The following is a 17,326-nucleotide window of genomic DNA, read 5'->3' as shown; positions in this document are numbered from 1 at the left end:
TTGAATTTGTATATTAGTTTTGGAAGTATCACCATCTTTACTATATTAAGTCGGCCTATCCAGGAGCATGGGAGGTCTTTCCATTTCCTAGTGTCTTCTGCAATTTCTTTCTTTAACTTTTTATAGTTCTCATTAAATAGTTCTTTTACATCTTTGGTTAGGTTAATTCCTAAATATTTTATTTTTTGGGAGGTTATTGTGAATGGGGTTGCTCCCTTTATTTCCCTCTCTTCCTGTGCGTTATCAGTGTATAGGAAGGCAACTGATTTTTGTGGGTTTATTTTGTATCCTGCTATTTTGCCGAAGTGACTTATGATTTCTAAAAGTTTGGGGATGGAGTTTTTGGGATCGTGGAGGTATAGTATCATGTCGTCTGCAAAAAGGGATAGTTTCACTTCTTCTTTCCCTATGCGGATCCCTTTAATGTCTTTTTCTTGCCTTATTGCCCTGGCTAAGGGTTCTAGGACTATGTTGAAGAGGAGTGGAGACAGTGGACATCCTTGTCTTGTTCCTGTTTTTAGGAGGATTGGTTGTAGCTTTTCCCCATTAAGTATAATATTGGCTATTGGTCTGTCATAAATGGCTTTTATTGTTTTTAGAAATGTTCCTTCTATTCCTATTTTCTCCAGAGCTTTTAGCATGAATGAATGTTGAATTTTATCAAAGGCCTTTTCTGCATCTGTGGCGATAATCATGTGATTCTTGACCTTGGCTCTGTTGATATGCTGGATTACATTTATTGACTTACGTATGTTAAACCATCCCTGTGTCTCTGGGATGAAGCCTACCTGATCATAGTGTATTATTTTTTTTATGTGTTTCTGGATTCTGTTAGCTAGAATCTTGTTAAGGATCTTTGCATCTGTGTTCATCAAGGAGATTGGCCTGTAATTCTCCTTTTTGGTTGGGTCTTTGCCTGGTTTGGGGATGAGTGTGATATTGGCTTCGTAGAATGAGTTTGGGATAGCTCCCTCCTTCTCTGTTTCTCTGAAGAGCTTGAGGAGTATGGGTATTAGTTCTTCTTTAAAGGTCTTATAGAATTCTGCTGTGAATCCATCTGGTCCTGGGCTTTTTTTTGTTGGAAGGCTTTTGATAGCTTCCTGTATCTCATTATAGGATATTGGCTTATTTAATTGGTTAACTTCTTCTTTGCTCAGTTTGGGTAACTTGTATTTCTCTAAAAATGCATCCATTTCCGCCAGATTTTCTTCCTTTAGAGAGTATAGCTTTTGAAAGTAGTCTGTTAGAATTGTTTGGATATCTTGGGTGCGTGTTGTGATGTTTCCCGTGGCATCCCTAATCCTATTAATATGGGTTTCCTCTCTTCTTTTTTTAATTAATCTTGCCAACGGGCCATCAATTTTGTTTATTTTTTCAAAGAACCAGCTTTTTGTTTGGTTTATTTTGGTTATGGTTTTCTGATTTTCTAATTGGTTAATCTCTGCTCTCAATTTGGTTATCTGGCTTCGTCTAGTAGCTTTAGGTCCCATTTTTTCTTGTTTTTCTAGCTGTTTTAGTTGCAACATGAGATTATTTACTTGGTCTGTCTCCATTCTCTTGATGTGGGCACTGAGGGCAATAAATTTGCCCCTCAGGACTGCTTTTGCTGTGTCCCACAAGTTTCTTTGTGAGGTGTTTTCATTTTCATTGAGTTCTAGGAAATGCTTTATTTCTTCTCTGATCTCTTCTGTTACCCAGGCCTTGTTAAGGAGTGTGCTGTTCAATTTCCATGTATTAGAGAAATTTCTGCGGTATGCTTTGTTATTGAGAGCTAGCTTGATTCCACTGTGGTCAGATAGGATACAGGGGATTATGTCGATCCCTTTGTATTTGCTTAAGTTCCTTGAATGAACTATGATATGGTCTATTTTGGAGAAAGTTCCATGAGCTGCTGAGAAGAATGTGTACTGTGTTGTTTTAGGGTGAAATACTCGGTAGATGTCAGTTAATTCCGCTTGAAGTATGGCCTCACTTAATTCGGTAGCTTCTTTGCCAATCCTCTGGTTGGTAGACCTGTCCTTTGGTGAGAGTGGCGTGTTAAAGTCTCCTAGTATTATCGTATTGGGATCTATTTTATTCTGTAAGTTTGAGAGCATTTGTTTAACATATCTGGGTGCACCAATATTTGGGGCATATAAGTTGATGATGGTTATATCCTCCTCTTGGATTGTTCCCTTTATTAATATGTAGTGTCCGTCCTTGTCTTTCTGTACTGATTTTAATGAAAAGTTTATTTTGTCAGATATCAGGATAGCTACACCTGCTTTCTTATTGGGGGAATTTGATTGGTAGATCCTTTTCCACCCCTTCACTCTGAGTTTGTTTGTATGTTTGGCTGAGAGGTGGGTCTCCTGAAGGCAACAGATGGATGGGTCTTGTTTTCTGATCCAGTCCTCAGTTCGTTTTCTTTTAATTGGCGAATTCAGCCCATTTATATTAAGAGAAAGTATAGAGAGATGCATTGTTGTCCCTGCCATTCCGTTTTCCTAAGTTTTTCTTCTTTCCTTTCCTCCTGTGCTTGCTCAGTTAGACTTTGAGTAATGCCTGTTTGGGGCAGGTCCCAGTTCCTGGTTGCTTTCTTCAGGTTGTGTCCCCCCTCTTAGAATTCTTTGTAATGCTGGCTTAATGTTTATGTATTCATTTAGTTTTTCTTTGCTATTAAAAGTTTTCAGTTCTCCATCGAATGTGAATGCTAGCTTTGCCGGGTATATCAGTCTGGGTTGGCAGTTATTGGCTCTCAGGGCTCGTATGGTGCTTTCCCAGGCTTTTCTTGCATTCATTGTTTGTGTGGAGAGATCTGCAGTGATTCTAATTTTTTTCCCGTTGTAGTATAGCTCCTTCTTCATTTTTGCTGCATGCAGGATTGTTTCCTTATTATTCAGATCCATCATTGTTACTATTATGTGCCTAGAAGTGTTTCTCCTGGGATCTTGCTTGTTGGGTGTTCGATAAGCTTTTGTGATGTAGTTAAGATGGTCGTTTTTGAGGTGGGGAAAATTTTCATTGACTATCTTGTTAAATAGGTGTTGCATTCCCTTGCTCTGGAATTCCTCACCTTCTTCCACTCCGATTATGCGAAGGTTAAATTTTTTAGCATTATCTGCTTGCTATTGAATTTCCCTTTGGTTTAATTTGAGTGATTTTTCCATATCTGTCACTTTTTGGTCCAGTTGGTGTATTCTGTCTTCTGTATCTGACACTCTACCTTCCATTTCATTCACTCTGTTGACCGTGGCTTCTATTGTGGTTTGCATGGTGGAAATGGATCCCTTTATGGATTCAATGTTGGTTCTCAGAGTACTGATCTCACCTCTCAATGAGGTGAGATCAGTATGCATTACCTCTAATTTGGCGTTTATCTCACTTCTTACTGAGGTTTGTGCAGCTTCTATTTTTGCATCCAATTTTTGTTTGATATCCTGTATATCTTTTGATAGTTCATCCTTGTGCTCTTTCAATTTCTGATCCATTTCTCGCTTTATTTCTTGAGTCATTGCCTCCAGCAACCCTTGGATGTAGTTTTTGTCTTCCATTCCTGCTTTGCTCCCACTGGGGCTCTCCCCTGCGTGGCTGCTGGCTTTTGAGGTGAGCTTGCTGTCCTGGGTAGTGGTAAACCTTGTGATTTTTCTCTGTGATTTTCGCATGGGGGTTCAGGAGACTGCTCTTCAATCTTGTTTTGGTGTGTCTGTCTTTGCTTGGTTGTTGATTCTGTATTGGTAGAGAGAGTCTGTGCCTGATCTGGATTCTGTTGGGAGCCTATTTCCAGCTGCTATTCACTTAGGATTCTCAGCTCTCTGCTGTAGCAATTCCCGCCTTTGGAAGGGTTGAGCAGCCTAGACTGCTTGTGTTTGCTCCTGCGGGTGCTCTTGGGAAGATCAGATGCTCTGGATGCACTCTCCCAAATACTGGAGTCTGCTATGGGCTCCTGATGTGTTTTTGTTTGTTTGTTTTGGGCTGGTTGTGGGCTTGAACTCTAGGTTTGGGTGCTGTCCCTCAGCTCTTCAGCTCAGGGCTGGCACCCTACCATTTGAGCCACAGCCCCACTTCTGACCCTTTTTGCTTTGTTCAGGCGCCGGTCCCCTGGCCTGGTTCCGGCCCCAGCCTGGAGCGCGCTCGTTAGGCCTGTGCTAATGTGTATACCACCTTGGTTATGCAGCCTGGAGGACACAGTTCAAATTTCTTCTACTGTTGGTAGTCTTGACCCAGGGGCACTGTTCCTGGGTTGAGCATTTAAGCTCCCTTCCAGGGGCGCTCTTGCTCTGGCCTGGCCAGCAGAGTGTGCTCCACCGGCTGGTGGAGCTCTCGAACAGTTCCCAGTTTTAGTGGGTCCTGTGGTCCGGGTGTTGGGGTAGGGAGTCTAGGTCAGGGTCTGGGGATTCCCTCCAGCTCTGGTCTCCCTTGATGGATTCCCTGTCCCCTGATGGGTACTCACCCTGTAGGTCGTCAGTTGTTGTTGCAGTCCGTCAGTTGTTGTTGCAGTCCGAGTTCAGTTGGGGTGGTTGCGGGCTGGGTTGGGCGGCCCCCCGCTGGGTCGTTGCAATCGCGATTGGGCGGGTGGTCTGCGGACAGGTCCCTTTGTGGCGCTGCTGGTGCCGGGCGGCTTTGGCGGGATGGAGCCTCTCCGCTCCGGTGGAGAGTGATGGGTGGGGTGGGATCCTCCTGGAGACTCCCGGCTGGTAGGTTTCTCTGTTCCTGGCGATCCGCTGTTCTGCAATCCGGTACCTGGTGGTCTGCAAGCAGCCCCCTGTGTCTCTGTGGCTCCGGCAGCCCCCGCCGGGCCGGCTGGCCGGCGGCTTGGCGCACTGCCGCGCGGCCAGTAAAGGTTGGGGGAGGGGTCTTCGCTCTTCTCTGTTCTGAAATTCTTCTTTTCCTCTCTTTCTTTTTTTTGTTATTTTCCACCTCTGGTTTTTCTCTGAGTGTTCGTCTTTTTGTTGTTGTCGGTCTCTTGGGGAGATTAAAGGTTGGAACTCGAACTCTCTTTTTGGTTGGAGAGAGCTGTGGCGTTTCCCTACTGCCCCGTCGCCATCTTGGTCCCCCCTCCTCTCCAAATGAAGACATTTTAAGTAAAACATGAAACCAGTGCTTCAATATAACAGTGTCCTGGAGGATGCTGATCATAGTTATGGAACTTTGCATCTACTGATTCATCTGTTTTTGTTTATGTTGTTGTTGTTGTGTTTTTCTTTTTTGGTGCTGGAGTTTGAACTCAGGACTTTGAGTCAGCTAGGCAGGTGTTTTACAACTTGATCCATGTCCTAGCCCCATTTTTGCTTGTAGCTCTTTTTCAGGTAATATCTCTTGTTTTTGCCCAGGGCTGATCTCAGACCTTGGTCCTCCTCTCTATGGCCTCCTAAGGTGCTGAATGTCAGGTGCATGCTATAGTGACAATTTACTGGTTGTGAGAGAGCTCACTAACTTTATGCCTGGTCTGATCTTGAGTCTGATCCATCCCATCTCTGCCTCCCCAGTAGCTTGGATTACAGAGGTATGCCAGTGCACTCAGCTAATCCAACCTCTCTAGTAACCCTTAGGTATTTACTATTATTCCTGTTTCAAAGGCAAGGCACACAGAGGCTAAGTAGCTTGACATATGCCACCCAGCTCATCAGCTGTCTAGTGAGAATCTGCTTTCAGCCACTGCAGGAAAAACAAAAGTAAGTGTTCAATTCAGCCTAAGGTGAATCATGGCCACCTCTAGGTCTATCCAGTTAATACAACACCCACTCACTCTGTGTGGAAGCATAACCTTCATTAAAATGAAAAAATCCAGACCCTGGCTCACACGGGCCACATTTGAAGTGTGGGCCTGTATGGGAGCTGCCATAGCAGGCAGCTCAGACCTTGGACATTTCCATCACCACAGGAAATCCCGCGAGAAGCCGTGTTCTAGGTAATGGTCCTCTAGACCTAGTGTTCTCCATAGCTAGTCTTTCTAGTGCATTCTAGAAAAACAGTAGCCAGACAGAAGACTCACACTCAACAAGTACCGCATGGATAGACTTTAATTAAATATCACTTCATAACGTTATTTGCACACACTTTTGAAAAATAAGACGTGCCATGTTAGTTGTGATGTCCACAAAATAGAAGTATCCACACAGTATGCTTTAAAGTGACTTCATTTACACAGCTTCTCAGAGAAACACACAAACCACTCTTGCCTGTCAGCTTGCACTGCACCAGATTTGGAGTTCACCAAGTTACCAGGCTGGGGGCGGCCGTGTCCACAGAATGCCCATCCGCAGAAGGTCCTGAAGCTGGCTGATTCTGTTGGGAGAGCAATGGCGAGCCAGGCCTCCTCTCCTTACCCAGCATTGGATTCCACACTGAGCTCTTCCCTGAGTAGCCCAAAGCTTAAAGAGAGGGCACCATCAGGCTGCAGCTTCCCGGGGGGGGGGGGGGGCGGGAAGTGGGGGAGGGTGGTGCCCTGCCCCTGCCTGCACTAATTCTAACGTCTAATATTCTAATTTGAAAACCCAGAATCCTAGGATATAAAACAAGAAGAGCTGCTGGGGTGGAAGACCAGAGAACAATTAAAGTTGAACCTAAGTCTGATGACTCTAAGGTGGAGACTTTCCATTTTATGCTGCTCGGAGTATTTAAGATGGCTTGGGTACCTGGGCCAAGAGGGACGAGAATCAGGGTGTGTGACACTCTCCTTCCATCATCCTCACAGCTCATGCTGTCTTGTCATGGTTAAGACTCTCCATGTATCCCTGGGGTCAAAGGCCAGGAACATTAAGCCAGTCTGAACTCTGTGGGTCTAGCTCTCAGCTATACCCTGGACACCCTAGAGACCTGCCCAGCCTCCACTTCGGGGGCTGTCACCCAGCCTTGTGCTCAGCTCTTGGTGGTACAGCTCTGCAGGATGAAGCCTCTGTCCCCAACCTGAAGGCAGGTAAGCTGCCCTAGCCCAGTGGCGGTTCCTGGGTGCTGTGGTCCCCTTGATCTGCAGCATGCCTGAAGTTACAGTGCAGGGCGGGGCTGCCCACTCAGCTGGCCAAAGCCACGTGCCCACAGCAACCCAGGAAAGGGCCCAGGAAGGCTGCGAGCAAAAATTGTCCCATCACTACTACTGGCCACCAGGGTTGACACAGATAAAATGTCCCTGCTCATCTTGTTTTTGCCCACTCTCCCCTCACTTCAGTCTTAGGGGGAAAAAAAATCACTAGAGAAATGAGTAGCTGAATAGCAGCACAACCTGATTCAATCCTAGGCTTGGAGCTTGACCATGAGAGGCACCTCATAACTCATTTCTTCCTCCAGAAGAGCTCCTTTCCAACAGGGGCTGATCCTGTCATCTCTTCCGCATGAACCACGCAGGCTCCTATGCCTTATACACTCCACTTTAAACGCTGCCAGGTATCTAAGCCGCTCTGTGGTTTGGCTTCTACTCTTTCTGTCCTATCTTGGTGCCTTTCCTAATGCTGGTCCCTCTGCTGTGTGTGTGTGCTCACGAATGCACACTCATGCACACACTTATGTGATCACCCTATTCTCTGCTTTGCTCAGATCTTCACATTTGCCAATGTCTGTGAATAGGCTCAGCGCCCAGCCTTTGGCAGGACCTCCAGTGCTGTCCTTTTTTCTCCACTCTTATACTTCACACCTATGGTAGCCCACCCTGCAGGAGATTTCTGGGTATCTGTGCTTTGTCTGGAGCTAGGGAGCCATATCATAGGTTTGAGTTTCATCCTCCTATTTCTTAACACACAGTAATAAGTGATAACCCATCCTAAGAGGGGCAATCATTGTCCATTGCTTTCTTAGGCAACAGAGGACAAAATACAAAAGTGGTTAAGAGAAGATATGGAAGTAGGCATCACAGGTAGCAGATGGCAGAGATCTGGAGTCAGGTAAGGAGTCGGTATAGAGCGCAAGGCATGAAGATGAGAGATGTACGGACACTGGGCTGTTAACACTGTCGTCTGGCCTAGTATATATAGACTACCTAGGGAAGCAGGGGGCGTGGCTCTGACGTGAGTGGAGAAATGCCACAGGTCCCATAGGGCTGTCTGACTTGCCCAGAGGATCCAGAGGACATAGAATGGGGGACTTTAACTTTCTGGCAGGGGTGGGTGGGCCTCTTAGAGTTTTGGTGGCTATGTTTTTCCTTTTAGTAGGCTTCTGACCGGGGTGTGATCTTGGGATGCCTGCTAGTTAAGAATGCAGATTCCTAGGCTACATCCCTGTCCTCCTAGGCCTCATCTCTACAGTTAGGGTGAGAAATCTGCATTCTAAATAAACTCCCGAGAGGGAGGAACTGTATGTATAAAGTTTGCAAACCTTTACCTGCCATCTCCCAAAACATACAGTCAGTCTAGGGGAAGACAATGCTGGGCACACACGTGGGCACTGTGTGTTGGAGCCGAGGAGGCTGACAATCTCCGCCGATTCCAGCAAAATGAACCCGTGGCTCGTTTGGTTTGTGTAGGTTTGTAAAGGGGATGCTCAAGGATGGGAAGTGAGTGAGCTGTTTCTGAAGCAAGCACCCCAGGCTCTTCCCAAAAGAAAATGTGACTCATCAAACAGCCGGAGCATCTGTGGACCCTTTGGTAAAGAATGGACAAAAAAGCCAAATACGGTGGTCCACACCAGCACTCAGGAGGCTGAGACAGGAGGATCATAAGTTTGAGGCCAACCTAGAGAGAGAGCTCCTACACAGAGAGCTCCAGGTTGGCATAAGAGAGACCCTATCTCAAAAAAAAAAAAAGAGGAATGGACAAGATGGAAAGGGCCTACAGGAAGCCTCTCTTATTCTTCCCTTCTCCTAACTTCCTTCCGGGGAGGGGAGCAATCAAGTAGTTCTCACAGGGCCAGAGCCAAGTTAGTTTTCAGGGTAGATACAATAAAAACACACTGCACATGTCTTCCCTGGGAGGCAGATGCTCACTGCCAAGCGGCCAGTGATTGCACATCCCGCTCAGCGTTGGCCCACAGTGCCACGCAAAGGGCGGGGAGAAGATACTGTGGACAGGATTGTGGATGACACGGGTGGAGACAGGCATGCATGTGAGGTGGAGGAAGATGGCGGCAGTGGAGGTCTGTAGTCTTCCTCTGGAGTTGAGGATCTCCGCCTGGCCTCAGCTCTCAAGACCATGGCAACCGTTAGCCTGGGAGGCTCGGCAACCTCACAGCTTCAAACCCCATCAGGGCCCGGCTGAGGCCGGATGCTGCAACACCTGCCACTTTCAGACTGCCTTCCTTCTCCCCATTTGAAATTTCCAAGACCAAGTTAACACATCTTTTGCCAGGGACAAAGATTTCCCAAGACCTCCTTCCGCAGAGTTCTTGGTTAAAAAACCTAAGACTTGAAAGGCAAGTCTAAAGGTCAAGAATGAAGGGGAGACCTATTGTTGGGCTGGCCCAGCCAGTTAGAAACCAAGGGAAGGAGAGCTGGGCTCACGGTGGTTCATTCCTTCTTGGTGTGCTCCAGGACCCGGTAGGGAACAGGGGTGCTCCTGGAGCCATGTTCTTCTTGCATGACTGGCAGTGTGGCAGGAGCGTAGATCTCAGAAATGCTGTCGTTGTTTTCCAGGGCCCCATAGGAAAAAGAAGCTTTGAGGTCAGGCTGGACGGTCATCCCTTTGTCGTGCATGCTTTGCATACCTGAAATGAAATCCATTTCCCAATGGGTCATTATCTGTGAAGGGAGCCAAGAGGCTACACTTTCCTCTATTTTGTCATGGACTAATCAGAGCTTGGGGGCTGATCGCGTGCACTATCAATTTCCTGGATGCTTCAGATTGAAAAGAGAACATCTCTAACTAGTTCCTAGAAATTTTACAGTTGCTAAGCAACAGGGATACATCTCCAGGAGATAGGCACGCAGACCAGCCAGGATGAAATGGGAATGTATGTTTGGACCCCTGGGTAGAATGAAAGGGGCACTGTGCTTTGGGATGTGGTAGATGCCAATGCTTTACTATGGAATAACTCAGGATCTGAAAGGTTTATGCTGTGGAGGAAGGAAGGTGACTTTTGTAGTCAGGAAACCTGAGCAACGTGCTCAGAGGGAAGGTTTGACCTTTAACATGAACATTGAGGAGAATGAGGCAGCCGGAGGGTAACATAGCAGACATCACCCAGTGTAGCCTGTACCAGGACTCCACTTCTGGAAGCTTAAACTCTGCAGCTTGTAGACTGAACTGGAATGCCTCTTTACACACTTGCACTCAATCCCCAAGCTAACCTTGTGCCACCATCCCCATTTTCTGGTTAAGAAAACAGAGATTCAGAGCTGGAGCTAGTGGCACATACCTGGAAAATCTTAGCTACTCAGAAGGCTGAGATCTAAGGATTATAGTTCAAAATCACACTGGGCATGGAAATCTGTGAGACTCTTATTCCCAATTAACCACCAAAAAGTTGGAAGTGGAGCTATGGTTCAAGTGGTAGACACTATTGAACGAATGAGGTCAGGGATGGGGCCTATGCCCTAAGTTCAAGTCACAGGACTGGCAAAAAAAAAAAAAAAAAGAGAGAGAGAGAGATCTAGAAGGGTTGGGGGCATAGCCCAGTGGTAGAGCGCTTGCCTACATGCACTTGCCCTGGGCTCCATCCCCGGCAACACTAACAAAAACAACCCTCCCTCCGAACCAACCAACCAGATGAAACTCCTCAGAGATTCACAGAGGGCTAAGGTCACACAGCAGAGGCAGCTGGGATGCAATGCCAGAGTCTGTGCTCTCATGCGTGCTACAATGGGGTGGGAAGATCCATTTGGGGAAGGCCCCGTGTCTCCATGTGGCACAAGACTCAGCTGGTAGTTAACTGAAGGCCACAGTGTAAGTGTCTGTGGAGCCAGGCACCGGTGGCTGACTCCTGTAATCCTGGCTACTCAGGAGGCTGAGATCTGAGGATTGCAGTTCAAAGCCAGCCAGGGCAGGAAAGTCCATAGGACTCTTATCAACAAGCAGCCACCAAAAAGTTGGAAGTGGAACTGTGACTCAGTGGAAGAATGTGAGCCTTGAGCCAAAAAGCTGAGGGACAGAGCCCAGGCCTGTCTATGGTTGGACTAGGGTGTGGCCTAACTGGTAGAGAGCCTGCCTAAGAAATGTGAGGCCCTGAGTTCCAACACCAATACCACACACACACACACACACACACACACACACACACACACACACACACACACAGAGTCTGTGCTTAAGAATTTGAGGATGGGTATAGGAGACAAGGGGGAAGATATCATGACCAAGTGTTGTCATTTTGTCATTATTCTCTGACCAAAGACTGCTAAGAATACTCTGGAGCCTGTCAGAGGTGGTGTTCCCAGCTCACTGCAATGACATACGGCCCTTGGAGCCATGGGGAACATGATGAGGGGTGTGAGGACTTGGGATGGGATTTGGGCTTGGTCTGTGATGTGGGACAGGGTTCAATGAGGTGAGGCTATACTTTGGGTTTGATGCTGTCAGAAAGCAAGGATTCTTTTGTACCTGGATCTTTTTTCTTACCAGTACTGGGACTGAACTCAGGACTTTAAATTCTTCCTGGGCTATTTTGTTCACAGCTGGCACTCCACCACGTAAGCAATGCTTCCAGTCCAGATTTTGGTGGTTAAATGGAGATCAATCTCTCCAGTTTGTCTGCCCAAACCAGCTTTGAACCTTGATTCTTAGATCTCAGCCTTCTGAGTAGCTAGGATTGTAGGCATCAGCCACTTGTGCCTCGTTGGTTGGTACCTGGAATCTTAAGTCTTTCTCTAGAAGATTCAGTAGACTCAAGCTGAGGTTGGAAAAGCAGCAGCCATCTCCACGTAAGCCAGTGAGGGATGGCTGCTCTTTCTTGGGACTTGGACAATGTTCAGGTGTGACCTGTGCTGAGCCTGACAACAGAACGGTCCTGTGTGTGGTGAGCCATCCCAGTCAGAGTGGCCTTGGCTGCCGCTGGGGTTCTGTGAAATGACTCTACTCAGGTGGAGAGCAGCAGAGCCAGCAAGGGCCAGGCAGCTGGAGATGGATGGGGAGGCTGCTTTTCTCTTGCTTGTGTTTAAGAAGGCTTGGAAGGCTTCCGACGCAAACCTCTGAATTGCTGCATGTGAATTTGGAAACTCTGAAGACCTCATGAAAAGCAGCTACTGGTCAGTCCTGGTGATACCAATGTAGGCAGACACTGGTCAGTTCAGGCATGACCAGGGAAAGCAAAAGGACTGCAAGAATGCTCTAAGCTCAGAGCCCAATGCTTTTCTTCTGCACGTGCCGCCTGGCACCAGGTCAAACAGATCGATGTTGAAAATGTTCCAAGTTTTTCTTTTTTTAAGCAAAAAGGAAGTGCAATCAGATTTAACCAGGCATCTACCAGGTCCCAGACACTGTGCAAGAGCTTGAAAGAAGGAATTACAATTTAGGTTGAGGATGCGCGGCCTTGGGAGGTCGCACAGCGAGCAGGTGGCAGAGCTGGGATTTGAACCCAGGTCATCTGAACTCCAAGTCCACGCACGCTCGTCACGGTACAGGATACCTATTTATTCAGATGTGTCCTGACAACCACCACCACCACAGGGCAGGGCCTCTAGATTTCTAGATGTCCTTTCCCACTGGTCTAAAGGTACAACAAGAAAACCAAGAGCCACACTCACAAACAGGCCACAGCATGTTGGTGTCTAAGATTACCTGAGGTTACCTTCTATTGGCCACTAGAAAACAGGTCTGTATATATGTGGACATATATACAGATATTGTATAGGTACACACAGTTGATAAACACACACAAAAGCACATATACGTACACATACTTGCACACACAGAGTTGACACCTCACCTATCTGGAATTCAGCTATCCAGCGCCCTCATCTATTCCGGAACACAGCCGAGAAACAAGGAAGTAAGCAGAAAAGGCATCTCAGCAGCCAGATTAGATGTTCAGACGACGTCCATGCGCTACAGCCCAGGCCCTTTCACTCCTAGGCCAAGCCTCATTCGTGTTGGGTTTATCCAGCATTTGAATAAATTGGGCCAAATGAAAAGACTTAAGGAGCTGCTACAGTCAGGCAGGCTGCTCACAGCAAGGACAGACAAGAGCTTACCGGCACAAGAGGAGGAGGAGCTACTGTAAAAAGGGGATAATAAGCTACCGCTGTGGAGGCCATTTAATATGAGAGCACCTCGGTCAATCCCAAGAACACGCTTGCCTCCTGCCACTGCAGCCGGGAGCTGCTCTTGAGTCCTGCACAACTGTATCATCCATGTATTTGTATTTCCAGCTTTAGATGGGATCAATGAAGACTGAGTGATTACTTTTGGGAAAGAGTTTTGTCACATATTTAAAATAAAGATGAATTTTGTGCGATCACTGGTGATCTGTAGAAACTGAGCTTGGCAGACCCAGCCGGGGGCCGGGCTGGTCTTTCCTGATCTGCATCCTATTTATTTATTTATTTATTTATCTATCTATCTATCTGTTGTAGGGTTTAAGCTCAGGGCTTGGGCACCATCCCTGAGCTCTTTGGCCCAAGGCTAGCACTCTACCACTTTGAACCACATTGCCACTTCCTTTTTTTTTTTGGTGGTTAACTGGAGATGAATGTCTCAGGGACTTTCCTACCTGGGTTGGTTTCAAACTAGGATTCTTTACACCTCAGCCTTCTGAGCAGCTATGGTTACAGGTATGAGCCACCAGTGCCTGGTGATCCGTGTACCTTTCAGGCTGGCCAGACATCCTCTAGTGGGACCTGTCTCCATCTCACACCTCACTGGGGCAGAAAGCTTTACTTTTTTACTGTCACTGTTGGGGCTTAAGAGCATCTGAGCTGGTGCTCTTCAGTGTGAACCTTTGACTCCCTGGATAATTAGAACAACCCACTCCCTTGGTGGGATCAGGGAGTGAGGTTATCTTGTTTGAATTTCACCCATTGTACCAGATGACTGGAGTTTTCCATTTGCAGCCACTCAGCCTGCTGGGGAGATTACAGCACATGCAGTGTGAACCAGGATGTTCTTTAAAAGATCCCGAGACAGACATAGGAACTGGCAAGAGGTGCTCAAAACCAACAGAGGTGCCTCAGCCATTGCCTCCTCTTTTGCACAATGAGATTCAAAAACAAGAAAAAGGACAGGGAGAGAGACGGGCTCACACCACAGCAGAGAGGCACATCTTTCCCACATCATGCCCCGCCCCCTGTCTCCATGACAACTGGAAGTGGCAGTCACTGTACTTGGGCCGCCAGCTGGGCATGTGGGGTTTTAACATTACCTGGCATGGCGTCCATGGAAATATAGGGCTCGAATGGAATGGCCTTCTTCCTGTTCCGTGTGATCAGAAAGACACCCAAGAAGGCGATGAGACACCTGAGATACAGAGGTGGATAAAAGAGGGAAAGAAATAAGGCCAGGAAGAAGGGAGGGGGATTTTCAGCCACAGGGGGAAGGGACAAGTTAAAAAACAAAGGGGAGGAGGGTTGGGGCAGCCCCGAGACCCTGTAGGACCTGAGGCCAGCGGGCAGTGGATACTAGGGGGTAACAGACCCCACCTGTAGTCCTCAGACCCGTGAGCAGAATGAGTAAGATTCTGAGGTGAAGGGCTCAAAGTTCTTCCACATCTACTCTGGCAGTGTTTTCAACATCACCTTGAAAAATGTTTGATTTAAACTAAAAAATTTTTTTTGTTTTTGTTTTTAAATTCAGGTAATGGTGGCTCACATCTGTAATTCTAGCTATTCAGGAGGCTGAGATCTAGAGGATCGAGGTTTGAAGCCAGGCTGGGCAGAAAAAGGACAAAAGATTCCCTGTCTTAATTAGCCAGCAAAAGACTGAACTAGAGCCCTGGCTCAAGAGGTAGAGCAAGATAAACAAGTTTGAAGCCCTGAGTTCAAGCCCCAGTACAAGAAGCTAAATAAATAAATGAATAAATAAATTCAATCATTGCAAAGCCGGGCGCTGGTGGCTCACGCCTGTAATCCTAGCTACTCAGGAGGCTGAGATCTGAGGATCGCGGTTCAAAGCCAGCCCGGGCAAGAAAGACCGTGAGACTCCTATCTCCAATAAACCACCAGAAAACCGGAAGTGGCGCTGTAGCTCAAGTGGTAGAGCGCTCGCCTTGAGCTGAAGAGCTGAGGGACAGCGCCCAGGCCCAGAGTTCAAGCCCCACGACCGACAAAAAAAAAAAAAAAAAAAAGGATACAGGTGGACCTGTTGCAACAATGAGAAGTATAAGGTTATGTCGAAAACGAGCTTTACAACGTTGGTGGGGGGGGGAGGGGGGAGGATTGGGTGGTGGGGAGGTAGGGGGAGGTAGGGAAGGGATGTGAAGGGTAAACAAAGGAGGAGGCTGCAATGCTTGGTAAGAAATGTATGCATTATCCTGCCCATGTAATTGTAACCCCTCTGTACAGTATGTTCACAAAAAAAATTAAATTAAATTAAAAAAAAATTCAATCACTGCAGAAGTATAAATAAGTAAAACTTGAAAAGCCCCCATCCAGTTCTCCTTCTTTCAGATTATTTTTTTGTTTTTGTTTTCCTTTGCCTTATATAAACAAGAAAGCATCCAAAAACTGAGGTATAATTTATATGTAAAAAAATGTAAAGATTGCTGGGTGCTGGTGGCTCATGCCTGTAATCCTAGCTATGCAGGAGGCTGAGATCTGAGGATTGTGGTTCAAAGCCAGGCTCGGCAGAAAAGTTTGTGAGACTCTTATCTCCAATAAACTAAAACACAACAAAACGGAAAAACAGGTGGAGGTGTGGCTCAAATGGTAAAGCATTAGCCTTGAGCAAGGAACTCATGGATAGTGCCAAGGACCTGAGTTCAAAGGTCAGGACTGGCAAACACACACACACACACACACACACACACACACAAAATAAAAATTTTAAGTGCATAGATGGATACATTTTGCTTGTGTTTCCACTTTGTGTGCCAGTCCTAGGTCTTGAACTCAGAGCCAGGGTACTGTCCCTGCGCTTCTTTTTTGCTCAAGGCTAGCACTCTACCATTTGAGCCACAGCACAACTCCAGCCTTTTCTGTTTATATGGTACTAAGGAATAGAACCTAGGGCTTTATGCATGCTAGGCAAGCGCTTTACCACTAAGCCACATTCCCAGCCCTTTGTGTTTCCACATTTGTAACCACCTCCCCGGAAGGTTGTCTCCTTGTGTCCTAATTCATGCCAGGCCACTGGGAGGGAGACCTACCTGATTTTTTCATCACAGGTTAGATTTGTCTGGTCTCAAATTCTTATGAGGTAATTTTTTTTTTTTCAGTTGTGGGGCTTGATCTTTAGGCCTGGGTGCTGTCCCTGCACTCTTCAGCTCAAGGCTAGCACTCTACCACTTGAACCACAGCACCACTGGTTTTCTGGTAGTTAATTGGAGGTAAGAGTCTCACGGACATTCCTGCCCAGGCTGGCTTTGAACCATGATCCTCAGATCTCAGCCTCCTAAATAGCTAGGATTATAAGTGTGAGCCATCGGCACCTGGTTTATGAGGTAAATTTTATATAAGGGTATCGGTTGTTGTACAGCCAGGGTCTTCCCATGGAGCTCAGGTTGGCCTAAGTAGTTGATTAGTTCTAACTATCGTACAGAATCCATTGTCTGAATATTCTATTTTTTTCATTGTTTTATTGATACTTAGGTTGCTTCAAATTTGGGCCATTATGCATAAATCTTGTGTCTGAGTCCTTTTGTCAGTGCACATACTCAATTCTTTTGTGTAAGAAGGCAGAAGTAGGATTTCTAGATCAGTGCATCGGCCATACGTTAGCAAGATGCTTGTAACTCTTCTCACTTTATGTATCCTGGACATGGTTCTGTCACTATCTACAGGCCGGCTTCCATTTTTCAAAATGGTGGCATGGCATTTTTCATGACATTCGCCTCCCACAGCTGATTTATCCTGTGTTCTATTTAGGCTGATTCTGATTGTGAATGTACGCAACTGAGTTAAAGGTTCATAAATAACCTCATCCATAAATGTGGCAGCATCAATGTTTTTTCAGGACAAATGATTGTAAGTAGGATTGATTATAGTCAATTTAATGGAGGTCAAGAAGAAGCTCCTTTAAATTTTGCATTCATGCTGACAAATTGTTCCTCGCACGACCACACTGCAGATTGGAATGGGGTCTCTCCCATCCATGTGGGATACAATCACTCTTAGTGTTTACAAGATGATGGTGTCTTAGGCAGTGTGTCTAAATGAGGTGTTTTAGAAATGACAAGGAGATTAAAGCCTCAAAAGTGATGCGAGGTGGGAGCATGATGTGTACCTGTGGGGACACAGCCCCCCAGCCGCCTCTGTGATACAGGGAGGGGGAATAGCTGGTATTAATTCTCTGCACCAATCCCCAGCTGGCTGGAGCACCAGGACCAGGCAGGCAGG

General features: G+C 46.6%; 1 protein-coding gene across 1 annotated transcript in view; it reads right to left on the bottom strand.

The window, feature by feature from the left end:
* Positions 1 to 5,986: 5,986 nt before the first annotated feature.
* The window catches only part of Nipal3 (NIPA like domain containing 3), a 35,423-nt gene continuing 24,083 nt past the window's right edge, over positions 5,987 to 17,326 (bottom strand). Inside the window, exons 11-12 of the mRNA XM_042688632.1 lie at positions 14,197 to 14,291; positions 5,987 to 9,609 (exon numbers count right to left, since the gene is read on the bottom strand). Of these exons, the coding sequence (XP_042544566.1) occupies positions 9,413 to 9,609; positions 14,197 to 14,291 (292 nt within the window). The 3' untranslated portion in view covers positions 5,987 to 9,412. The remainder of the gene's footprint in view (positions 9,610 to 14,196; positions 14,292 to 17,326) is intronic.

This window comes from Dipodomys spectabilis, unplaced genomic scaffold (genome assembly GCF_019054845.1).
Source record: "Dipodomys spectabilis isolate Male_0828 unplaced genomic scaffold, ASM1905484v1 ptg000118l, whole genome shotgun sequence".
NCBI classification, from domain to species: domain Eukaryota; kingdom Metazoa; phylum Chordata; class Mammalia; order Rodentia; family Heteromyidae; genus Dipodomys; species Dipodomys spectabilis.
The sequence above is the reverse complement of the archived record's forward strand: the minus strand, read 5'-3'. Positions and strand labels throughout refer to the sequence as shown.